Genomic DNA, 26699 nt, shown 5'->3' with positions numbered 1-26699 from the left:
GGATAATCTAATGTTACTCGATGAAGTAAAGAGGGTTTGAAAGGGAGGAAATGCTTAATGTGTGGGTGGGAAATAAAGAATGAGAAAACATATGTGAATGGTCTATAAATTATTATTATTACTATTATTATGATTACTTCTCAAAGTCTGCAGTTACATTGAAGGTGCATTCCTGCTCCGCTCTGGTATTTACATAATCATTAAACTGCTTCTCTCTGCCTCCAACAGGACTGAAGTATCATAACCAAATGTTACACAGTAAAAACACTGTTTCGGACTTATTTCCCCGAGATGCTCCTGTTCTCTCATGCTCACAGCCCCACTTTTGAGGTTAAAATGGAACTTATTTTAATATGCATTCTGTTTCTAAGTAGGCAAAAACCCTATTGATGTAAAACTAGTACTGTGACGATGTTGAGAACGCAAAATAAAATGATATACTGTCAAACCTGTGCTGTGTCTGAATGACCCTTATTTATAGCATGTGTGACCAGCCACAAGAAAACCAGCCCCAAGTCGAGTAAACGAAGAAAAAACTGTTTTTTTTTTACAAAACCCCCCGAGATTTTTTTTTTAATTATTATTATTATTATTATTATTATTATTTTATTTTTTTTTACCGAATATGCAAGTTTAAATCACGAAGAAGCCACTCCATACTTCAAATTAGACAAGACAGTATTGGGGGTCTTCAGAAGAAACGCGTGGCTACTTAATATGCAGCTGCCTTGCTCCTGTAGGCTGGTTACTGCAACCTCGAGAAGCTGCGTGCGTTTTCACCGTTGAATGAAGATGGACGAGGAAAAACGTACTACAGAAGAAGTGTGGCTGATACAGCGCCAATATTTGGTTGTACTCCTTCACGAAGACAGAGGCTTCTGGTGATGCCGACGACACCAAGCTCACTTCTGCTATGCTACGGAAATGCTACCGGAAGAAGCAGCTAGCCGCAACATGTAGCTGCAAACTTTCTCCAGAGTTGATGAACAACAAACGGATATATTCTTTGCATGAGAATAATTGGACGCTTTGAGGAATACAGTAGTTACCTCTAGAGTTACTTCTAAAGGGGTGAGTTTTCATTAACGTGTTAATTCGAAGTCACACAGTTTTCATGCTAGATGCTATCTTTTAATAATCTACTGTGCGATTCAGAACATTATATGGCCGACATTGTTATTACCTATTAGCTTTTTTTTTTTTTCAATTTTAATATGGCCCATATTTTTTTATGTAAATATATTATATTTTAGCTCAATAGCTTCCAGGTTATTTCAGCTACTGGCCCAAAATATGTGCAGGATCACACTTGCTTCATGAGACACATTATTTCTTTCTTATAAAAAAAAAATAAAAATATGTTCATACATTCTATACCCACGTTTTATTTTGAAAACCGGAAGATTTTATACTCTGCAGTAAGCAAGCCAACGCGCTGACAAAAATAGTTGACTTTGTGGGCATTCAATCTCTAATACAAAAGTTTGGATTACACGTCAGCATACATATGTGGGTGTTGCTGTTTTTTAAAATGGTGAGTTTCCATCAAAACAAACATTTTAAGCATTTTTGATGATTCCTGCCAAATGATCGCTTTCAGTTGCAATGGCTAATAAGGCGATACATTAACTATTAACTCACTTTAACTGGTGCTTAAAGCAACACTGCTTAACCTTTGCTGGATATGGTGGCACTACACTACAACAATTACCTCATGGTCAAAGCGGATGTTTGATGACTGACATGTTTTTAACTGACCCCTGCTTTGTGTGAGACTTGAACTTGCACAGTGCGATTCAAGCAGTTTGAGTCCTTGACTATCATTAAGTTATTCATTCAGTACGTTTAAACATGCACATTGAGCTAAGAACTTAGTCCGATTAAGACAGGCAATCGGACAACAAGGAGAAAATTGATTCATTGTCCATGTACGTCTTAGTTTGCCTCCATAGGTGGCGCTGTATCTCTCTATAAGCTAGAGTATTTAATCATTTTCCTGTTCGTGCTGTGATTCTGTATGTTTTGTAACTGCTATATATGTTAATCGTGAAATGTAAATTTACATTTTTTTTCAAAGTATAGTCATGTTAATTTAGCTCCACGTGTCTCTCAGTATATGAGGTGTTCCCATATCCCACGTCTGGCAACATTCCAGTGCTATGGAGACGATATAATGTTTTGCATCAAACCTTACAGAGGCAGCAGTAGCATTAGACTATAAAGCAGGACAACTGCACACACAGAAGCACCCACAAAAAAGTTTCAGAAATATAAGCTTCAACTCAAAAAGCCTAGTCGTCCTGCAGTTTGATAGGATAAATGCTTCTCCCCCCTTCACTGTATACACACAGATGCTCCCCGAGTCAGGTCTGACTTGACAGAGCTTGTTTTCAGATAAAAGAAGAAGCATAAAAAAAATACATAATTTCTGTTTACGAAGCCCAGAACAGAGGCAGAATAATAACAACATAAATCACCAAAATGTGCACAGTGTGGCTTGAAGTCGCAATCTCACAACTCAAGCCAAGATAACCAATCACTGGGTTTGACAAAGCTCCTCTCCGATTGTAGAAACATACCCTCCATGACAAGTCATTTGACCTCTCTGTCCAATATAGGCAGATTTCCACTTAAATCCATGACGTGACATGTCGTAGTAGCTACAGTATACGATCCTGCCTCTAAAGTGACACGATAATCTCCCCTTTTCTCTACGGCTGTACTGAAGTCTTCTGCAACTGCAGAAAAATCACTGCTGATGAGGCTTAAAACAGCAGTACATGTCTTAATTCCCTCAGACTTGCACAGCACGCCTGGCTGAATGCCCGTCTGACTGTGGCAGGTGGTCTGAGTGACAGACGGTTTGCCCTGTTTGTCTATCTGGCCCTTGAGGCTGGAGCTAAAAATAAATCATAAATCATGCAGCTGGGATGGGCCAACGCAGGACTTCACTTCCTCTGTTCCTAAGGTGGGCCTCCTCACAGAACACTGCATTTCATGTACTGGTTCTGTTGTAAAAAATACATGCACACAGTCCACATGTACTGTAATGCATAACACATGCACTTTATTTTAAATATCAACCTCAAACCAGTGATGTCAAATAGCAACACAGAAATCTGATCAGTATATCCACAGTAACAAAATATCCACATGATCTAAATGCCTATAACTAATTAGTAGTAGTAGTAGTAGTAGTAGTAGTAGTAGTAGTTGTTGTTGTTGTTGTGTTCTTGAGATATCCAGTCCAGAAAAAAAACAGAGATATCCTTACTGGAGAGTTTCCAGGCAGTGTGAGTTCATGGTCACATACCCTGTCAACACATAACAAACAGCATTGCAAGACATTGCAAAAATGTAAAAACAGTTACTATGTAAATGTGGCCTTTAAAAATTCTGATTTGTTCAAATGGGCTCAAAGTTATAAACCTTCTCCCTCATTTGAACTATTTTTAATTTATTATTTATTTGTTACTCTCCCTGATCCAGTTTATTTGAGCATTGCGCCACCACCTGGTGCTTTGGCGACATTGTTGTGGTGTGTTCAGGTGGTGTTGGAAATGTTACCCACCTCAATATTTACTTTGGTTTCAGCTAAAAGTATTCTGCCTCTTTCATGGTACTTGTGTTTGCTTGGTTAAATAAAAGTCACAGAAAATCTATCAGTAGATGAAATATGACATACTGGCTTTATTTGTGTAGATTGTTGCAATCAGTGTAGAATTTGAAATTATTTAACCTTTTGAAATGACCTCACATTGTACCTTACGTAATACCATTTTCTGTCCAACACATAGGGCAATTATCACAGTTGGTTAGAGGGTGCTAATAATGCCAAAGCTCCAGTGTCGTGATTTGGAATCCCACTTCACCAAAAAGTACAATTTTGTTCATAATACTTTGCTAAAATGCTTGCACTGTGCTTATACTTAAAGGGGATTACAGCTAGCATTTAAGTGAATCAGTGCTGTAAATTAATAATACTGCCTTTGCATGATTGTTTTGGCAAGATTGTACTGAACCAACAACAATGATAAACTTATATCTGTAGCATATTTCATGAACACAATGTCTTAAGCCGGTAATCAAGAAAAAAGGCTCACATAGTTCACTATGCAAATGAAATACTAATATCCAAATATTATGCTACAGTTCGACTTTAATGGGCCTATATTAAGGCACATTAAGCTTATTAACGTGGATATGAAAACATTTGATTGTTTATTATTATTGTTATTATTATTATTATTATTATTATTATTGTTATAATAAACCCTCTCAAGTAAATACGGCCATGTCATTTGAAAACAAAACTAAATTACAAATATAAAAACAGACACCACGTCAAAAGAAAAAGTAGAAATACAGTAAATACAATATACCATAACTAATTATATTCATATAGTAAATACTACTGCAAATATAAAGTCTAAACATTATTGTTTGAACTAGTGTACAGTGTGATCTTATTTCTATCTGATGTGTCATCTCCCTGACTAAGCCGTGTCTTGTACAGAGAAAACACTTTTGCAGGGCAGTAGCTAGAATTCCCTGACACATCAGGGAAACATTCTGGCATGAATATGAGGGCTGTTGGGCTCCTGCTTTACAGGGTGGTGACAGAACCTGCACACATGTCCTGTTGGAACTGCAGCTGCACTGCTGACTTGCTCTTTAAAGGGTGACGTACAGCACGTGACCCTGGCCACAGAACCTTGGTGCTTTCTGGCAAACCAGCACCAACAACTAAGCCTCAAAAAGTCCATGTGGACTCATTTGCTTATTTTAAGCAAGTGCTTTTGCCCATCCAGAATGACTTAAATATCTGGCAGTTATTTACAGTTTATTGCATGTTAAAAGGGTGTATTTACAATTAAAAATTTAGACAAAACATTTTATAAAAAAAAACAAAGAAACAAAAAAAAAATGTTTGTAGTTGTGTATGCACATCAGATTTTTTGCGATAAATTTAAACAATATAAAACATATTTAAAGTAATATTTGTTTGAGTTTTTGTCTCAATGTCCAAAAAATGGAAATTTATTTCCAGGTGTTTTGGATTTGACTCGCTTTCAGAAACTTTCAGAAACTTTTTTCTGAAACAACTTTCAGAAACTGTTAATTTTTCCAATAGCACAAACTATTACAGTAATGCAGAGTGCACTTGCGTAAACTTGCCATCTGCGATACACAGGGAGGACATTACTTTGCGTTAAACACAACACCGGTAAAATCTCCTTACTTCCTTTACTTTCACTCATCTTCACAAACACAGAATATGGCGCACCCACCGATGATGTCCGCAAGAAAGAGTCACTATTTTTTTTAGTTCCAGTTCAAAACTAACTTTTCAGGTGCCATACCAATTGTTTTTCGGTTTGAAAGGCATGAAAGGGCTCTGTCTCAGTGCTCTGAAAGTAAATCCAAGTAGAAACGTTTCCAATATTATTATTCATTTAGGAGCCAGAACTTCAGAACGATGCTTCCCTCTCTGCTTGTGAAGTTTGGCTGTTTGTCAATGAATAAATGCCTCCTCAACAAGGGTGTCCATACAGTAATGTAAGGAGAGAAGGGAATGCCAAAAGAACGAGGTGTCTGACAGTAGCTTGCTTCAAAGAGTACTTCAAATAGGACTAAATGAAAAACCATGAGATTAGATTTAAAGTTGTATATTTACGGCCATTGTTTATAGGAAAATATGAACACAAATCTCTTAATTTAATGTTGAAATAACTTCAGAAAAAAAAAGGGACTAAAACAGTTCATGTACAGTAATTCCCGAGGACTGTGGATGGACTTGTCCTTGTCGTTAAAACAAGAGACACAGTGGTGGTGGTGTGGTCACGGGAGAGAGCTCAGTCTGTTCTTTCAAGAGGATGAGAGCAGATGTAGGATCTGTCCTGAAACACCTCTGCTGCGATCTTCTTGATGTTCTCGTCGCTGTCCCCGGGAGTGTCTGGAACAGTTTGGGATGGGAATTGCACAATTATTATTTTATTCCCCAAAATAATTTATAATACAGTACAAATGTGTAGTGCTGGACTTACGTTTCTGCAACTGATGTAGCAAGTAGTTGTTCCTGAAGAAAGCCTCACTGCAGAACGTGTTTGCGAGCAATATCTAGAAAAATAATCAACACAAGCATTCATTAGAACCTTTACGCAAACAATATGTGACTGAGAGATGAAAACTAAAATAAGATGCAGCCACTTCAAAGAGTTCAGTGAATTCAAATGTGATGACAGACAAATGTAAACATTCGCTTGGATCTTGTGTAACTTAGGCAAATCATCTCAGTCCCACCAAAAGAAGTGACTGACTAGCTTTGGAATGGAAAATAATTAGAATAGTATCCCACTGTCTGCTTTACACAAAAAAACATGGGTGGACCACTGATGCCTGAGGACAGAGCTGCACATCTGAAACACAGAAGACGACGAGACAAAGCATCCAGTGCCTTCTTTAATGTCTCACTCTTGAGGATTTGTTGAGGATTTGTTTTGCTCTAAATTACTGGTTCTGATTACACACACATGCACACATAAGTAGTTCCTATTGTTGTGAGGACACTTGTAGTCAAATTGAATTCCCTGGTCCCTTTCTCTTTCTATAGCCATCTCAAATACATATGCCTAACCACAAAGCCGTATAGCATTTCTAAACTAAACATAATTTTAACCCCATCCTGACCATCAAAAAGAAACAAAAACTCTCATTAACTCTGACATCTCAAAGCATCATGTCCAACATCTATTTTCAAGCAAAACTGTCTGAACAAAGACAATAACATTTCACAAAATTAACGGTCAGGGCTGCATTTGAAACTGAACCCACACGTTGATTAAAAAACTCTATTTAAGTGTGTTCTTAATCATTTAAATACTGATGACTAATTCTAAATTGAGAGACCAATTATGAGATGACTAACAAATTATGTGGAAGTGGAAAATAAATGAGTTAGGATTATGTGTGTGTCTAGGTGTGTGCACTGTACACACCTCGTGGTCATGATTCCTGAGGCCGATGGTGATGGAGCGGCTGGCCCTGGACAGGACAGCTGTCATAGCGTAGAGGTTGATCAGCACATCTGCTACTCTCTTAAGGGTGAGCTGTTCGTCCACTATCGTCTGATGACGTCAATGTGTGAGAAAAAAATATGTAATCAAACATCCATCACTTATGACTTTAACAATTAAAGTTACTTTAATCTGCGGTTACAGCATGCCTTTTAAACCTGTTCAAAAGGTAAAGGTATTCAAAACATTTGAGCAAAAAAAAATCCCACAGCTCTATTTTTTATTTATTTTTAGAACATAAAAATATCAATCCAATGTTACCTTTCTAAATCTGTACAACAGGGTCTCCACAGTCCATCCAAAATGAGTGACATTCAGCTCCAACTTCTTTGCACTTTCCTACAAACAGAACAATGTTGAGCCTCTGCTGAATAACTAAACAAGTCTTAAAGAAGAAATCAGACAGATTCCTTACTATCATGCTGGGATGTACCACGCCATCTTTTCCCGTCAGACCAAGGTCCACGGAATTTGAAAACTTGTTCACAATTTTCTTGGCCATCATGCTGATAGCCAGACCTATGTTTCCTTTCTTCATTTCACTGAAGGCAAAGCAGAAACAAGACTTAGGGATGAAGCCAAAGTATTTTCTTTAATTAATTACACAACCATGTGATGATAAATAGGAAGATGGAGAATATAAATATTACTGCAGGACAAATTAGATCATTTTATTTTGCTTAGAAATAACCTTGGCATCTTCTATTTAGCCTAAGAAATGTAGTTTTTAAGGAGAAAAAATGTCTGAGAAAAAACGTTGAAGATGACATCAATATTTTCACATCACTACAATTCAGCGAAAACTGTGTCATATATGATTAAATAATGATGAAAATAATGATTCTACACTACAGAATGATGATTTAAACGTTGTAATACTTTGTGAAAATCTGAAAACACAATAACTAATGTTCTCTAACTCTAAGGTTCAAATCCCAGAGGGGGAAAACAAGGACAAACACTGTAACAGAAAGGTTGGTTTTAAGAGAAGAACAGTTGGTGAATGAGGTCCATTGTTTTCAGCTGTTAAAATCATCGGTATACAAACAACCAGTCCAGCACCAAATGGAAGACAAAGTTAGAAATTAGCTGGTGAACTTAGTCGAGCAATGAGCAACACAAAGCTAAATGTGACTTTTGAAAGTGTTAAGTTCATGAGACCCTGATACACAACTAGAAAACTGTGAAAGATCCTTTGATTCATTTTAAGTGTGTGAACAGTTCTGTCTTTATAATATTAATATGAAATGATTATATTGCACAGTTTTAAACTCTCCATCCATCATATTCCTACTTGATTTTCCATGTGGTAATTTTGCCAGCATACTGCATTCCAGTGAGAGCGATGTACATCCTCAGGACTTCATTGGTGCCCTGAAAACACACACAAGAGAATCAGTAAGCTGCACACTAACAATCTTACACTTATTATACCATAATGCATATGATAAAGATGAAGGTGTTCAACATCTAGAAAAGTAAAAAAAAATGTATTTTTTTTTTAAATAAAAAACATTTCATTCTGAATTATCTGATTTTCAGTGATTATGACACAGCTATTCAAATGTTTCATGAGCTGCAGACATGTGCAATATTTTTATTCAAATACTGAACAAACCTTTATCCATTAACAACAACAAAATAATCAAACCGTTGTAGAAGAAATGGAAGAAGGAAGAGAAATTATTTTAATGGCCGAAAAATATCACAGTACCTCAAAGATGGGCAGAATGCGACAGTCCCTGAGATAGCGCTCATACGGGTAATTCTTGGTATAACCCAGACCTCCGAGGACCTGGAGAGCTTCACTGACACAGATCCACGCCTGCTCTGAGCTGAACACCTAAACACAAAACAGGGAATACACATCATTACACTGTATTGCTTTACATGGAATTATTTCAGTGACAAAGTTGTCGAACCTTGACCATTGCGGCCTCTAGAGAGCAGTCTGGAAGCCCGGGCCTGTCCATCATCCCCGCTGTCAGGTACGCCATGCTCTCCATAATAAACGCGCTCATGGACATGACGGCAAACTTCTCCTAGTGACAGATTATTTACACATTATTTACTGAGCAGAAAGAGATATAAAGATAATTCACTATGTTCCTCTGAGGGGAGAGTCGTCTCTACCTGAATCATACCAAATTCACTCAGGCTTTTGTTAAACTGCTTCCTGGTTGCTGCGTACTCGGACGTCATTGCTACAGAAAGTTGAACAAAGGTGATTTTAGATTTTTATAAACGATACACAAGCTCTTGCTCAGTTATCTCCAGCTGTGGTACTGGACTTTTTACATACTTATGAGTTTTTTTATCATCCCAGCTGATGAACTGCCCATACTGAACCTCCCCGAGTTCAGGATGTTCATAGCAATCTGTCCAACACAAAGCAAACATTCCCATAACCATACAGGTGCAGATACAGGTATGTATCACTGTAATGTTGCACTGAGGACTGTAAAAAAAATGCTCACCTTGAATCCACCACCAACTTCTCCAATCACATTCTCCACTGGAACGGGAACATTGTCAAAGGACACTTCACAGGCTGAAAAGGGAGAACGTTTCCATGTTAATTACATTAAAAAGTACAGACTCTTTCATGAGCATTACAGGCATCCATTATTTGACTCAGCCTTACTGTTTGAGCCCCTGATGCCCAGTTTGTCCTCTGGCTTGCCACTGGTGATGCCTCCAAAAGCTCTCTCCACAATAAAAGCTGAAATCTTATCTTTCTTAACACCATCTACGTCCACCTCCGTCCTGGCAAACACAGTCATTATATCTGCCATCCCTCCATTTGAAATCCAAATCTGGCAACACAGATCAAAAGACAGGAAAGATTAAGACCACTAGAACAGTGAGGGTGGATATTACCTTGTCAATAAAAAGCTCAGATCTATGGTTTGCACAGCGTGATTCCTCTCACCTTGGAGCCATTGAGCAGGTAATGTTTGCCGTCTTCAGACAGGGTGGCGCGGGTCTGAATGGAAGCTGCATCGCTTCCACTAAAATGATCAAAGTGTAAATGAATGCTTCTGTAGACTGAGACACAATCTACACATGCAACCACACAGTGCTCAGTCATAGATTGTAATGTATCTTAATATCTTATAATAAGACTTCAAAGATTAGGTAGTAACAGTATAGTCTACATTTAACTTGAGCTCAAAATCTAAATTGTCTTTAACTGGGCCTGGAGAAAGTTTTCATCACCCTTGTGAGTTTTTCATTTATTGGCTTTTACATCATTAAAACAATTTCTCTAACATCTACTGTGCCTCAAAAGAAAAACATATTTTCATATGATGGTACCTTTTTCTGTTCGCTGTGCATATCAGCATGTTTTGCATACATGACTGTTCAAATGACTTGAGGTGTTTACCTTCCAGGCTCTGTCAAACAAAAGGCTGCTATGTGTTCTCCAGAGGCCAGTTTGGGCAGATACTTCTGCTTCTGAGCTTCAGTCCCTGCGATCAGAATCCCCTGAAACACACAGGATAGCATCAGTGTCACTGGTACGGTAATCACAGACTAAAACCTTTGAGGTTCATTACTTTTACCTTCAGTCCAATGGCTTGATGTGCAGCCAGTGTCACAGCGATAGAGCCGTCCAATGAGGTGATCTCTGCCAGCCGTGCATACATGGTGTTGGACAATCCAAGACCGCCTGAGTTGGATAGACAGAGGCATGGTCACAGCAGGATATAGCAAATTTAACATTTATTAATATTGACGACATGGCTGTGATGGATACAATTAGCATCAAGCCAGGATATAAGGGGAACAACTGCTCTGTCATCAATCTTCTCATCTAACTTCTTACAAGAAAGTTCAGGGGTAATTTCTAGGATGATGACGACGACGTATCCCTTCAGTAAAAAGCAATAACACTGACTATGGCTGCTTATTTCTTCAGAATAATCAGCAAATAAATAACATAGTTGAACTCACTCAATAGAGTCAGGTGCAGAGAGAGACTAGTTCAAAAAGTAACGCAAACCCCCCAACAAAAAAAAAAATCACAACTATCCCTTTAATATTTTAATTTTTAGGTTAATGTGCAATCCGAGGGTAGATTAATGGGCGCATATGAACTGAATCTTTCTCAAATAAATCCATAAAGTGTGCAAAAGTGAAGAGATGCAAGTTTTTCTCAAGCCTCTGTACTGTGCTGGATCTCTACTGCAATATGTACAAATATCACATTGTCAGAGTTCAGTACATTAGTGTTTGGGTGACCCTGCTAACAATCAAAAAGGAGCACAGATAACTCCTTCTTTTAGGTAATTGTTCAGTAGTAATGGATGCAAAGGAATTCATGTTACTGTGATTTTTTTTTTTACCATACTCCTCAGGAATCATGAGTCCAAACAGCCCAAGCTCCTTCAGTCCCTTCAAAGTCTCCTCAGGGATTTTGGCTTCCCGGTCAATCTTCGCCGAGTCAACTTTAAATCACACAATAAAGTCAGTCACAGAAGAAACAGATGTCAGGACCATGACTGCTGCATTGTGATGGCGTACATATCCACCAGTCTCCATCTCTCTCACCTTCCTCACTGAAGAATTTTTCCACTGGAGCAACAAGCTGGTTGATCTCATCCAGTTCTTCATTTCCAATTTCTGGATAAGGGAAGACCTCATCCTGGAGGAGAAAAAGGATAATTCTTTTACCAGCTTCTTAGATCGAATAATCTGTCCATTATTTTCTCTATTAATGGAAATGAATTATTTCTTTTTATGCATGGAGCAAAGAAACCAGAAAATATTCATATTTAAGCTGAAAAATCAGAAAACTTTTGATCCAAATAGTTGACCATTAATTTAGTCACCGATTAACAATATATTAATTCAGTAACTGTTTCAGTAACTGTTGCCACACTGCAATTTGATTTGTGATTTTGGTTACACATGGGAACAACATTTTGGTTACACATTACACGAACTGAACGTTGACTTTTTGTCCAAATGTGTTAAGAAATCAGGGGGAAAAATCCTCCAGACCCTCCTTACCTTGTTCAACGATCCCAAAAACAAATCCTTAGCATAGGCCAGTTGTCTGTAGTGAGTTCTGAACAACCTCTGCTGTTGGACCTGCTGCACTTGTTTCCCAGCATGTCTGACGTTACAGGCGAGCAGCCGCTGACCGGACTGAACACATTTGGACAAAACGATAAGTCTGTTTACGTTCATCATCATCATCCTCGTTCTTCTGAGTTCTCCCTTACGTCCTCTACTCCATTGATAAACCACTGACAGACTAACACAGCCGGCTACCTTTCACCTCGTTCTGTCGCACACTGATGACGTAGCTGCAGGGTTAGAAAACAAATGCGAATTTCTTCGAAGTGTCATGTTCACGGGGACTTATCACTAACGGATAATTATGATGAACAATGCTTTTCAACTGGTTGTAATATAATAATAATAATAATAATAATAATATTATAATAATTTTTGCTTTTCTCTACAGTTCGAAGTTTTCTTTTCTTCAACTCTGTTCGAAACTCACCGCCACAGTTCTCCGACATAGAACAAAATGCAGAGAAGTTGTCAAAGTCCTGACTTTTGGGCATGAAAAGACACTCCGTGCAGACATATAATAATTAATATTCTCTGGGTTTATTCCTCCTGACCACCTGGGGGCGTAATGGTAAAGGACGAGGCTGACCAGAACATATTTAGTTCATGTCACTGATCACAGGTGTTGATATTTTTGTGGAAGCAAAACGTTTTTGACTGGGCTCGGGAGACTTGTATGGGATTATATGATTTCAAGACTTTGTATGGAAAACTTATTGGAAGTAACGTCGTAGTTTCTCCTAGTTACGCGTCTGAACAAATGACCAAAAAGCAATCAATAGCAGCTGAAAATGGGACTTGGCCACAAGAGACTGTTTGCAAATTGTTGTGGTCAAAGTCACAGGTAATCTATCAGTAAATAACATGTGATATAATTACTTAATCTTTTGTACATTATCGCGTTCAGTGTAAAATTTTAATGGTTTTGGTGGTCTGTTGTGTATAGTATATAAAGGGTGTATTTTCTGTTCGACACATGGGCCGGTTAGCTCAGTTGGTTAGAGCGTGGTGCTAATAACGCCAAGGTCGCGGGTTCGATCCCCGTACTGGCCATCAGCTGTTTTTTGCTCACAAACAGTAATTTGTGTTGACAACTGTCGAGGAACTGCGACGGTGGGAGTTCCTCACAGCGTTCAAGAAAAAAGGTATCCACGCAGAAAACTTCGAACTGCCGCAGTGTTCATCTAGTCGAAAATCACTATTCATCATCATTTTTCCGTTAGTGAGAAGTCCCCGTGAACGTGACAGTGCGAGGAACTTTGCATTTGTTTTCTAACCCTGCAGCTACGTCATCAGTGTGCGACAGAACTGGGTGAAAGGTAGCCGGCTGTGTTATTAGTGTGTGCCAGTGGTTTATCGATGGAGTAGAGGACGTAAGGGAGAACTCAGAAGAACGATGATGATGATGAACGTAAACAGACTTATCGTTTTGTCCAAATGTGTTCAGTCCGGTCAGCGGCTGCTCGCCTGTAACGTCAGACATGCTGAGAAAAAATTGCAGCAGGTCCAACAGCAGAGGTTGTTCAGAACTCACTGCAGACAACTGGCCTATGCTAAGGATTTGTTCCTCGGTTTGTTGAACAAGGTAAGGAGGGTCTCTAGAGGTTTTCCCCCTGATTTCGTAAACACGTTTGGACTCAAAGTGAACCTTCAGTTCGTTCCGTTTTGATATGTGTAACTAAAATGTTGTTCCCATGTGTAACCAAAATGTTATTCCCATGTGAAACCAATATGTTGTTCCCATGTGTAACCAATATGTTGTTCCCATGTGTAACCAAAATGTTCTTCCCATGTGTAACTAAAATGTTGTTCCCATGTGTAACCAAAATGTTCTTCCCATGTGTAACCAACGCCTCAAATCAAATTGCACCGTATGTTTGAACGTGTGGCTGTACAAATAAACCAGAAAGTATTTTTAAAGTATATTTTTGGATCAAATTTTGATGTTGAAAATGTTTTCTTAGTTACCTTGGTGTAAGAGTTCGACCTGAGATAGGCTTCATCTGCTCTAAGAAAATGGTACATGAATTATCCTGTTTCTCGTCCAGGATGAGGTCTTCCCTTATCCAGAGATTGGAAAAGAAGAACAGGATGAGATCAATCAGCTTGTTGCTCCAGTGGAAAAATTCTTCAGTGAGGAAGGTGAGAGAAATGGAAACTGGTGGATGTGTACGCCACTAACATGCAGCAGTCATGGTCCTGGCATCTGTTTCTTCTGTGACGGACTTTATTTTGTGCTTTCAGTTGACTCCGCGAAGATTGACCGTGAAGCCAAAATCCCTGAGGAAACTTTGAAGGGACTGAAGGAGCTCGGGCTGTTTGGACTTATGGTTCCTGAGGAGTATGGTAAAAATCACAGTAACAGGAAATCACTTGCACCCATTTATCTTGGAAGTTTATCTCTTAAGATCACAATGACCAGTATTTGATTAAATTGAAATCTGAGGAAATTTCTCAACGACGAAACAATGACCTAAATGAAGGAGTTTATGTTACATGTGCTCTTTGTTTGGTTGTTAGCAGGGTCACCCAAACACTAATGTATGTACTGAGCTCTGACGGTGTGAGATTTGTACATTGCAGTAGAGATCAAGTAACAGCACAGTTACAGAGGCTTGAGGGGGGGAAAAACACTTTTGCACACCTGGTGCACACAAGGTTGGCAGGACCAGTTGTTCCCCTCACATTGTGGCTTAATGCTAACTTATATCCATCACAGCCATGTCATTAATATTAATAAATGTTAAATTTGCTATATCCTGCTGTGACCCTGTCTCTGTCTATCCAACTCAGGCGGTCTTGGATTGTCCAACACCATGTATGCACGGCTGGCAGAGATCACCTCATTGGACGGCTCTATCGCTGTGACACTGGCTGCACATCAAGCCATTGGACTGAAGGTAAAAGTAATGAAACTGAAAAGTTTAAGTCTGTGATTACCGTACCAGTGACACTGATGTCGTCGTGTGTGTTTCAGGGGATTCTGATCGCAGGGACTGAAGCTCAGAAGCAGAAGTATCTGCCCAAACTGGCCTCTGGAGAACACATAGCAGCCTTTTGTTTGACAGAGCCTGGAAGGTAAACACATTCAAGTCATTTGAACGGTCATGTATGCACAATATGATGACATGCACAACTAACAGAAAAGGTACCATCATATGTTTTTCTTTTGAGGCACAGTAGATGTTAGAGAAATTGTTTTTAATGATGTAAAAGCCAATAAATCAAAAACTCACAAGGGTGATGAAAACTTTCTCCAGGCCCAGTTTAAGACGATCTAGATTTTGAGCTCAAGTTAAATGTAGACTATACTGTTACCACCTAATATTTGTAGAGTCCAATTGTAACATATTAATGTACTTCACAATCTATGACTGAGCACTGTGTGATTGCATGAGTAGATTGTGTCTCAGTCTACAGATGCATTCATTTACACTTTGATCGTTTTAGTGGAAGCGATGCAGCTTCCATTCAGACCCGCGCCACCCTGTCTGAAGACGGCAAACATTACCTGCTCAATGGCTCCAAGGTGAGAGGAATCACGCTGTGCAAACCATAGATCTGAGCTTTTTATTGACAAAGTAATATCCACCCTCACTGTTCTAGTGGCCTTAATCTTTCCTATTTTTGATCTGTGTTGCCAGATTTGGATTTCAAATGGAGGGATGGCAGATATAATGACTGTGTTTGCCAGGACGGAGGTGGACGTAGATGGCGTTAAGAAAGATAAGATCTCAGCTTTTATTGTGGAGAGAGCTTTTGGAGGCATCACCAGTGGCAAGCCAGAGGACAAACTGGGCATCAGGGGCTCAAACAGTAAGGCTGAGAAAAATAATGGGTGCTTGCAATGCTCTTGGAAGAGTCTGTGCTTTTTAATGTAATTAACATGGAAACTTTCTGTCCTTTTCAGCCTGTGAAGTGTCCTTTGACAATGTTCCCGTGCCAGTGGAGAATGTGATTGGAGAAGTTGGTGGTGGATTCAAGGTGAGATTTTTTTTACAGTCCTCAGTGCAACATTTTTTTACATACCTGTATCTGCACCTGTATGGTTATGGGAATGTTTGCTTTGTGTTGGACAGATTGCTATGAACATCCTGAACTCGGGGAGGTTCAGTATGGGCAGTTCTTCAGCTGGGATGATAAAAAAACTCATAAGTATGTAAAAAGTCCAGTACCACAGCTGGAGATAACTGAGCAAGAGCTTGTGTATTGTTTATAAAAATCTAAAATCATCTTTGTTAAACTTTCTGTAGCAATGACGTCTGAGTACGCAGCAACCAGGAAGCAGTTTAACAAAAGCCTGAGTGAATTTGGTATGATTCAGGTAGAGACGACTCTCCCCTCAGAGGAACATGGTGAATTATCTTTACATCTCTTTCTGCTCAGTAAATAATGTGTAAATAATCTGTCACTGTAGGAGAAGTTTGCTGACATGGCCCTGAACGCCTTTGCGATGGAGAGCATGGCGTACCTGACAGCGGGGATGATGGACAGGCCTGGGCTTCCAGACTGCTCTCTAGAGGCCGCAATGGTCAAGGTTCGACAACTTTGTCACTGAAATAATTCCATGTAAAGAAAAACCGTGTAATGATGTGTATTCCCTGTTTTGTGTTTAGGTGTTCAGCTCAGAGCGGGCGTGGATCTGTGTCAGTGAAGCTCTCCAGGTCCTCGGAGGTCTGGGTTATACCAAGAATTACCCGTATGAGCGCTATCTCAGGGACTGTCGCATTCTGCCCATCTTTGAGGTACTGTGATATTTTCGCCATTAAAATAATTTCTCTTCCTTCTTCCATTTCTTCTACGACTATGAGACAGAAAGAGGGTCTTTTTTTTGTCTTCTTCCTCCATCTTCCTCTTCCTTTGTTCCTTCTCCCTTTTCCTACTGCCTGTGTTGCTACTATTTGTTAAGAAGATCCACTGAAACATTTTTTCCATTGGTTTAAAGTAACACAATGTAGAATTTGCCACAGTTGGTAAACAGCCTGGTCTGTAGACATGCCAGGCTGTAGCATTTCATACAAATATGATTTTATACAAATAAGATTACCTTGTTTTATAATCCTGGGGACATTATTTGAAGGTTGAAATCCTACATTGTGCTACGTTTAAAGTATAGTAAAGTAATTGTGGACTTGTTTAGTGATGAACATTTTTGTTTATTTACATAAGAAAATTTTAACCCTCTGGTCGGAAAATGAATTTGGTGTGTGGGAATTTAGACTTGTGGAAATCAGTGTGTTATTTAAGCTTTAGCCACTAGGTGTCACAGTTGACTTTGGCATCAAATCACATGGATTAAATTTACAGATGACTATTTTGTTGTTGTTAAAGGATAAAGGTTTGTTCAGAATTTGAATAAAAATGCAGCACATATCTGATTAGCTGTGTCATAATCACTGAAAATCTGATCAGAATGAAATGTTAACATTTAAAAAAAAAAGCTTTTTACACTTTACATTAAGATGTTGAACACCTACGTGTGAAAACATAGTGTGGTGTTCATCTTCACCATACACATAATGATATAATAGCAGTAAGATTGTTAATGTGTGACTTACTGATTCTCTTGTGCGTGTTTTCAGGGCACCAATGAAGTCCTGAGGATGTACATCGCTCTCACTGGAATGCAGTATGCTGGCAAAATTGCCACATCGAAAATCAAGTAAGAATATAATGGATGGACAGTTCACCAAAATTCACCAACCGTTATGTTACAGTGTTCGTCCTTGTTTCCCCCTTGGGATTTCAACCTTATCATAACACATTTAAGAGAACATTAGTTATTGTGTTTTCTGCTTTTCACAAAGTATTACAAAGTTTGAACCACCATAACATTCTGAAGAGTATATTCATTATTTTGTATCATCACATATGACCCTGTTTTTGCTGAATTCTGGTGATAAGAAAATATTGATGTCATCTTTAAAGTCTTTAGTTGTTATTCTTACCTTTTACATTTGTCCTCATTAAAAACAACATCTTGGGTAAAAGAGAAGACGCTAAGGTTATTTTTAAGCAAAAATAAAATGATCTAATTTTGTATGGCAGTAATATTTATATTCTCCATCGTCATAAAGAAAATACTTTGGCTTCATCCCTAAGTTTTGTTTCTGCTTTGCATCCAGGGAAATGAAGAAAGGAAACATAGGTCTGGCCATCAGCATGATAGCCAAGAAAGCGATGAACAGGGCTCCAGGTTCAGTGGACCTTGGTCTGACAGGAAAAGATGGCGTGGTACATCCCAGCTTGAAAGTAAGGAATCAGCCTATTTTCTTCTTTCAGACTTGTTTAGTTACTCAGCAGAGGCTCAACATTGTTCTGTTTGTAGGAAAGTGCAAAGAAGTTGGAGCTGAATGTCACTCATTTTGGATGGACTGTGGAGACCCTGTTGTACAGATTTGGAAAGGTAACATTGGACTCATATTTTTATGTTCTCAAAATAAATAAAAAATAGAGCCGTGGAACCTTTTTTTTTTTTTTGCTCAAATGTTTGGAATACCTTTTGGATAAAATTCCCATTATGCATGTATTGTTTTGCAACACCACTAGAGAGCTGTTCATGACTTCCAATCAGAATTTGTAGGACGTTCATCTGTTAGACAGCTGCTCCACTCTGTGAGAAAGCCCCTGTATGTGACTGCACTTTTGCAATCACTGCTTTCCCAAAGAAGCTATAAACCCTTTGGAATCAGGTCTTTTTTTCCCCATATTCCCACTTCCTGTATATCACTTGACTCTAGTTTTTTCCCAACATATTGTTCTTGGTGGGCTTTTAATCTCAGTGGTGTCTTCATTATTAGAGGAAGTGGATCACATATGCCTTATTAAGTTTAATGGGCATGTGTAAATGTTGTTTTTTACTGTCACGCCTGTTGTTGTTGCTGTTGTTGTTTTAGACAAGAGGCAATAAGATATTTTGAGAAAAGATGGAGACATAGACAAGCTACAGACAGCAGTACCTCTGGAGGTTTTGGGGTGGAATGTGTCACACTGGTGGTTCCAGTTCTTCCTGTTCACATGTTGAAGTCTTAGAGATGCTGCTGAGGAGCATGAGGGAGAAAATTGCTTTTCATTTTTCGATCACCGACTGTAAATTTGACATAGTCTTCCAGTCTAATTCTCACTTGAATTTTAACATCGGTAAACATTATGGTGATGAGTTAATGGTCTTAATCACTAGTTAGGGCCCAAGCACGAAATGTGCCAGGGCCAACTCTAACCCGTTTATAGCCCCAGGGCTCTATAGCTCCCCCAGAAGTTGTGCTATGGTAGTCAAAAGTAGTCCGATTGCGACGAAATTTGGCGAGTGCGGTAGGCTTTGTCCAAATTTTCTTGAGGAATTTTCGGGGAATTGTTGACAAGACAAGTGGTCAAATTTGCATAAAATGCTAATTATATCCGCGAGAAACACGCACAGATATTATGGAATCGCTCTTGCGCGCCCGCGTTGTCGTCCGTGTCCGGAGATTTTAGCCGTTAACGCGATAACTGGAAAGCCGTTTGAGATTAAATGTTCTTATTTTTTTTATGGGTCACATACCCCCTGTAGATGATCCCTATTCACTTTGAGCTGTCTACCATTATTATTAATTAGTTAATTAATTAATTAATGATATAAAAACCATATTTTCGCCTGTATCTTCTAAAGTATTGCAGGTATTGGCTTCAAATTTTGCATGGGCATCACATACCACCTGAGAATTATCCCTATCTTTGTAGCTTTATTATTCATTAGCAAATTAATTAATTTATTATGCTCAAAACACATTTTCGGCTTTATCTTCCAGACTGATGGAGATATTGCCTTCAAATGTTGTACAATGATTCATGTAGCAACTATCTACAAGTACAATCATTATTACTTTGGCTATGATTGGTAATAGTTACAAAATAGTTAAGTCATTTTTTCTTTATTATTGAGCTCATTTGGACACATTGAGGATATCGGGTTTATTTAGCACTTATTCATAATATTTATTACATTATAATATAAATTTATTAATTATCATATAAATAGTTAAGCCTCCATTTCTTTATTAATGCATTGAATGGAAAGTTTGAACATATTGTATGCTTTTTCATGAAATGTAATAAACATAGTGTATGCTTTTTCATGACATTTGGACACTTTGAAGATATGGCAGGTGTGGTTAGCATTTTAATATTCATAATATTTAACAAGGTATAATAGGTTAACTAGTTTTATTAAAAACTAGAGAGAAATGTATGAGTTCAGATATTCTGTGTTCAATATCGAGTTTATATGGATACTTTGAACATGTATAAAGTGTAGTCAGCATTATATCATAATATTTAACAGTTATTTTGTTGAATTTATTAATAATTAATTAAAACAGTTGGTGGCAGGTGTGAGTGCGTATACTTTGGGTATATTGGAAAGTTGAGGATTGGACAAGTTTGCAGATATACCCCTGCTGTCTGCCCCCAACAGCGTAGGCTAGTTGTTTTCTTTTATCTTTTGTGTTGCACATAGTTGTTCCAATTTGAACCACACTCGATACAGTTGTTGCTTTAATGATTCCAAACAAATTTCTAATGTACTTCCATTAGCTCTGACCACCCAGAAGTTATCAAAAGATTTTCTCTACCTCAAAAGGTGTGACCTCAGTGGTCCAACAAATTAGATTTGTTGGACCACTGAGGTCACACGGAGCGAGGGCCCTTTCATGACTGCGTGCAGTCCTAGTTTCAGCACTACTTCAACAGAACATGATGCCAAATGTGTAAATTATATATTATATAAAGTGGAAAGTAGAGGATAAAACTCATCACATAATGGTTTTGTCTTGCAACAGTGTAACTGGGACATTGTAGTTTATGTCATGACCACATTATATCATACACAGCCATCTTTGCATTACCGACTTCTGTTTAAAAAAATAATCTGCTCTGACTCTTCTCTACAATGTTTCCGTTTCAACCAGACCTTCTCTCATTGACCGAGGTTTAATCCTGGTGGCACTACTGTGGTTTCTTTCAGGAAAAAAAACACCACACACAGGAAGTGATATGATCACAACTCAAGAGCCAAATCTAAACAGTCTCCTAAGCACAAATGAAGTGTGTGTTTCCCGTAGTCCCGCTTCTCTTTGGTAACGACCATTAATCAATATGCAGCAAATGCAGATCAACCAAGGACAAATTTACTTTCACATTGCTTTTCCTTGGTTTCTTTTTTTTTTTTTATATAAAAACACAAAACAGATTTATAAAAGGCATGCTGAAGTGGACGCAACTTTAATCTTTGAAGTCATAAGTCATGGATGTTTGATTGCATTTTTTTTTCTCACACATTGACGTCATCAGACGATAGTGGACGAACAGATCGCCCTTAAGAGAGTAGCAGATGTGCTGATCAACCTCTACGCCATGACAGCTGTCCTGTCCAGAACCAGCCGCTCCATCAGCTTAGGCCTCAAGAAGCATGAACATGAGGTTTGTACAGTACACACACACACACACACACATAACCCCTGCAATTCCATTTGTTAATCTTGATGAATTTTGTAAATAGCCAGATAATTACATAATTTGTTAGTTATCTCATAATTGGTCTCGATGTAGAATTGGTCAACAATATATAAATGGTGAAGAACACACTTAAATAGAGTTTTTAATTTAACTCTATTGTTTAGTTGATAAATGGTGGAGGAGTTGATAAAAATATTTTTATCTGTGTGTATCTATAGCAACATTATGTTCCATTACAAACAATAAATCGATAGTTTATATGAAGCTTATACATTTTAAATAGAGGCTTGATGAGGTGTGAAGCAGTTTTTTTCAAAGTGGGTTTTAGGGACTATTGAGGCTCTGTGACCCATTCAATTGATTGGGGGTCCACACAATATTTAGCAATGAATTATAAATTGTATGTGTTATCTGACTTTACACCTGATGGGATGAAGAAATATTCAGATGCTTTCTTGACTGACATGAGACTGAGCTAGAAAAAACATGTGCCTATGTTTTAGAGATGTAGTGATGAGGAGAGGCTGAACGAATGAGTTTACTGTACAAATAAATGCTGTCACCCTAAATATTGTTGCCACACATTGTGAGCTGCATTTGCAGGCACTGGCAGATCGTCACTCTGTTTGAAATGCAGCCCTGACTGTTAATTTTGTGAAATGTTATTGTCTTTGTTCAGACAGTTTTGCTTGAAAATAGATGTTGGACATGATGCTTTGAGACGTCAGAGTTAATGAGAGTTTTTGTTTCTTTTTGATGGTCAGGATGGGGTTAAAATTATGTTTAGGTTAGAAATGCTATACGGCTTTGTGGTTAGGCATATGTATTTGAGATGGCTATAGAAAGAGAAAGGGGCCAGGGAATTCAATTTGACTACAAGTGTCCTCACAACAATAGGAACTACATATGCGTGCATGTGTGTGTAATCAGAACCAGTAATTTAGAGCAAAACAAATCCTCAAGAGTGAGACATTAAAGAAGGCACTGGATGCTTTGTCTCGTCGTCTTCTGTGTCTCAGATGTGCAGCTCTGTCCTCAGGCATCAGTGGTCCACCCATGTTTTTTTGTGTAAAGCAGACAGTGGGATCCTATTCTAATTATTTTCCATTCCAAAGATAGCCGGTCACTTCTTTTAGTGGGACTGAGATGATTTGCCGAAGTCACACAAGATCCAAACAGTGATCATAAAACAGTTTCAGTCATATGGTGTAGTTCCACTGTGATTCAAAAACTTTGTCGTCTTTACCATTGAATGTTACTTTATCCCATGTTCAACCAGAAATGTTGCTAATGTGATTTTTTTTGTTTTTCAAACACTGACAGATTTAAGTGAATGTTTACAGTCGTCTGTCTTCACAATTGAATTCACTGACCTCTTTTAAGAGTCTCCTATTTAGTTTTCATCTCTCAGTCACATATTGTTTGTGTGAAGGTTCTAATGAATGCTTGTGTTGATGATTTTTCTAGATATTGCTCACAAACACGTTCTGCGACGAGGCTTCCTTCAGGAACAATTACACGCTTGTTCAGCTGCAGAAACGTAAGTCCAGCGCTACACATTAATTAGGAACAGCTCCATGTTTTCGTTTTGTTTTGTTTTTTTTTGTTTTTTACAGCATGTCAGTAGAACTAACTTGCATGTGTTGCGGATTTTCCCCAAACCCAGCATACCAACACTCAAACCCCTGCTGCTTTTTACTGTCACACTGTGTTGTCTTTTTTAATAATCTGTATGATGACAGATGGGAATATTGTATTTTGTATTAAATGAATGGGGGGAAAAATTGCCTTGTAATTCCCATCTCAATCTGTTCTAGACACTCCCGAGAACGACGAAGCCAACATCAAGAAGATCGCAGCGGCGGTGTTTCAAAATAGATCCTACATCTGCTCTCATCCTCTTGACAGAACATTCTGAGCGCTCTCCCGTGACCACACCACCACCACTGTGTCTCTTGTTTTGACGACAAGGGCAAGTCCATCCACAGTCCTCGGGAATTACTGTACATGAACTGTTTTTCGTCCCTATTTTTTTACTGAAGTTATTTCAACATTAAATTAAGAGATTTGTGTTCATAGTTTCTTATTAACCATGGCCGCAAATATAAAACTTTAAATCTACTCTCATGGTTTTTCATTTAGTCCTATTTGAAGTACTCTTTGAAGCTACCGTCAAGACACGTTGTTCTTTTGGCATTCCCCTCTCTCCTTCTTACATTATGGACACCCTTGTTGGGGTGGGCATTTAGAGAGCAGAGAGGGGAAGCATCCTTGTGAAGTTCTGGCTCCTAATTTAATCCTTTTTTTAGGGATACTGAATATATTTCTACTTGATTTACTTTCAGAGCCCACTTAAAGGGTTAAACTGGTGTCACGTGTATCGCTACATCAACGTTCAGAGTCATGTTGGTCTAGCCTATCCTTTTAGCCCAAGAGCAGAGGTTTCTTTGCAGGTAAATCTGCATGGTCCCACATGTACTCTATTGCTGTGGGAAGTCGTGAATAGGACATCCTAAACTTGGAAATTACAGGTCGTGATTATGACAGGGCAAGGTTAGAAGCATTTTCAAATTGGTTCATGAAAGCAGCAAATGTACTTAGTACAGTATATGACTTTATATTAACATGGGTAGTATTTGTTTCCTCACAGTCACATTATTTTTCAGTTCCGATTCAATACTGAAGTAACACAAATCTGATTTGAAAATCGGAATTGGATTCAAGTTCCTTCGGCCTGGTAATGTGAACATACAGTCCTTGTGAGCCTTTCACTTTTTGTGAGATCTTAATTCTAGGGTGTCTCTTGAAAGGCTGGAGGGGTGATGTGTGTCCATGTTCTGGAAAGTGAAGAAACTCTTCTCCTCGTCTGTCAGAGGCAGGACCGTCCGCTTGTACTGGAAAGAACGCCGCTTACTGAATCTACCAAAAGAAGCAGCAGAGTTGACCACATTAAGACAAAAGTTGTGCTTTTAATTGTCTCTTTTATGTGAGGTACCGACATGTGGGGGTCCTTGCTGTGAAGAGGGGTGTGTCTGGAGATGGAGTTGTTTTTGCTGCCGAGGCTGCGGCGCACACAGGGGCCTGGAGCCAGAGCCAGTCGCTCCTCTCTGTTGTCGACAGCATTGATCACAGACAGTTCAGGCAAAGGCTGCAAAACAAGAAAGGGAAAAACAGTTGTTGACTCACCAGGTACGCGTTATTTCATTCAATTGCAACCAGAACCAAAAAAACATGTTAACAAGCATCGTAGGAAAGAAGGCAGAAAAAGATGCCATAATTCATGTTTTTATAATAATGATAATAATCAATGTGAAAATAACATAAATCTACAGCAAATTGTCGCCCAAATCCCCTTGGATTTATGTAGCTTTATACAGAGTTTATAGCTTATTGTTAAAACTGAACAACCCACAGCTTTTTGTTCACTCTCACCACCCTCGCAGTCATTTTCAGTCACACAAGGCAGCTGTTAGATATTGTGGAACATTTAGCCACTAAAGAGACACATATTTCCCGCAGCTGTTGGTGGAGACCAAAAGTAGAGTTAAAAAAGAGTCAATACTGGACTTGAAATGAATATTTGACTAACGGTACATTTAAAAGATCCCCATAATCCCAATTATTATTTGAGTAACGCCTGCCTAAATGCTTCATAAGCAACTGTTAAATAACAAGTTTGCCATGTTTATTAAAGCCGCAGTAGGTAGGATGTTTTCAGAAAAAGGGGATTGCCCTTTTTTAAGGTTTCTCTGAAGGATTTAGGTGCAAGTGCAACAGTCTAGTTAAGAGGTCACTAACAGGCAGACCGCGGTCTGAGTCCGGACCCAGACGCCATCCTGTACGGACCTGTACCTACAGTGAATACATTATTTAAGTATTTTAAATGTTGACGAGGTGCTTCTATTTTGACTGGCGCAGCTTCTCTAGACCTTACGGTACTGGTTGAGCGAATCCAGAAACCTACCGACCAATTGCATTCGACTTAAGACATCCCACGTGACGCCACTAAAAGCCAATCAAATCTGTGCATCCCGCTAAATATTGCGACCCTGAATACGGACAGATGAAGGCAGTGAGGAGCGAGTGACAGACAGGGAGACGAGTGAGCGATACAGCGAGAGAACTAAGAGCTTTAGCAACTAAGAGCTAAATGCACATTATAATTCCCAAACACATGTGGCTGCCATGTTAAAGCCTCACCAGATATTATAGGCATCATCTCTAAAGCCATGACGTACCACCATTGCTTTTCCTGGTTATGACTTGTATTGATATTGAGTAAGATAAACCACTGATATTGAGAACATTTTATAAACTTACCTAAAGCAAACATACTGCTTGACATTTCATATGCACAGAAAAGTCTGAAATGTTCCTTCTCACTGTAAAAATGTTTAATGTCCAAGTATAAACACATCACCTGAGTAAAATCCCTTTTTGTCTGCTCCTTTTCCCATAGGGGCTGCTTTGGTTAACCCATATTCTGTATTGTATACACATTATATAGATACGATTGCACATTAACCGTGTGTGTGTGTGTGTGTGTTGATCACAGTTATACTCGACCTTCAGCATCAGGCCTGGTTTCCTCAGTGAATACTTCTTAGGTTCGTCTTTTAGTACACTCTGAAGAGTCTCCGAGTTTCCTCTCATGTGGCATTCGAACTGTGGGATGGAGCCGTTGTCTGGTCGCTCTGTGCTGCTGCTGCCAGGAAGCAGCTTCCTCAGCCAGCGCCTGTACCGAGCTCTGTCTGCGTCGAGCCGCTCCTGCTGCAGAGACTCTCCTGAGGATCGACAACACTGTCACACAAGTGACGAACTCCACATACCTGACACAGACTGCACTGAAAGGCTGGACAAACAACAACAGGACACATATCAACAGGTACGTCTGTTTACTGCCGATCATACTGAAGTTCTTCCTGTCAAAATGTTTTCTCCAGTGCGGTGTGGGAGTGTGACGGATACGAGCTCAAATATCCACCATCTGCAGCTTCAATCAAAACATATCAATATGAGCTTTCAAATGTTTACAGCAGAGACAGC

General features: G+C 38.8%; 3 protein-coding genes across 3 annotated transcripts; 1 reads left to right on the top strand and 2 right to left on the bottom strand.

Annotated features, from left to right (window-relative positions):
- Nucleotides 1-5229: 5229 nt before the first annotated feature.
- LOC310930130 (complex I assembly factor ACAD9, mitochondrial-like) lies at nt 5230-12312 on the bottom strand. The gene is made up of 18 exons (XM_083893056.1): nt 12093-12312; nt 11631-11724; nt 11426-11527; nt 10643-10749; nt 10465-10565; nt 10009-10087; nt 9721-9892; nt 9554-9627; nt 9379-9454; nt 9210-9280; nt 8999-9118; nt 8791-8919; nt 8371-8450; nt 7492-7618; nt 7338-7415; nt 6999-7127; nt 6048-6120; nt 5230-5956 (listed from the first exon to the last, which is right to left on the bottom strand). Exons 1-18 carry the CDS (start codon nt 12279-12281, stop codon nt 5856-5858), a joined length of 1902 nt encoding a protein of 633 aa, XP_083749182.1. The 5' UTR covers nt 12282-12312; the 3' UTR covers nt 5230-5855.
- Nucleotides 12313-13489: 1177 nt separating this feature from the next.
- Nucleotides 13490-23673, top strand: LOC310929452 (complex I assembly factor ACAD9, mitochondrial-like). Its single transcript, XM_083892217.1, has 18 exons — nt 13490-13746; nt 14210-14303; nt 14406-14507; nt 14955-15061; nt 15139-15239; nt 15612-15690; nt 15806-15977; nt 16072-16145; nt 16241-16316; nt 16415-16485; nt 16579-16698; nt 16778-16906; nt 17744-17823; nt 18287-18413; nt 18490-18567; nt 21489-21617; nt 23121-23193; nt 23471-23673. The coding sequence occupies exons 1-18, from the start codon at nt 13558-13560 to the stop codon at nt 23569-23571; spliced, it is 1902 nt and encodes a 633-aa protein (XP_083748343.1). The 5' UTR covers nt 13490-13557; the 3' UTR covers nt 23572-23673.
- Nucleotides 23674-24394: 721 nt separating this feature from the next.
- On the bottom strand, nt 24395-26464 carry cfap92 (cilia and flagella associated protein 92 (putative)). The gene is made up of 3 exons (XM_083892289.1): nt 26220-26464; nt 24653-24801; nt 24395-24572 (listed from the first exon to the last, which is right to left on the bottom strand). Exons 1-3 carry the CDS (start codon nt 26304-26306, stop codon nt 24422-24424), a joined length of 387 nt encoding a protein of 128 aa, XP_083748415.1. The 5' UTR covers nt 26307-26464; the 3' UTR covers nt 24395-24421.
- Nucleotides 26465-26699: the final 235 nt, after the last annotated feature.

Source organism: Microchirus variegatus (assembly GCF_963457635.1).
Source record: "Microchirus variegatus genome assembly, chromosome: 7".
Taxonomy (NCBI): domain Eukaryota; kingdom Metazoa; phylum Chordata; class Actinopteri; order Pleuronectiformes; family Soleidae; genus Microchirus; species Microchirus variegatus.
The sequence above is the reverse complement of the archived record's forward strand: the minus strand, read 5'-3'. Positions and strand labels throughout refer to the sequence as shown.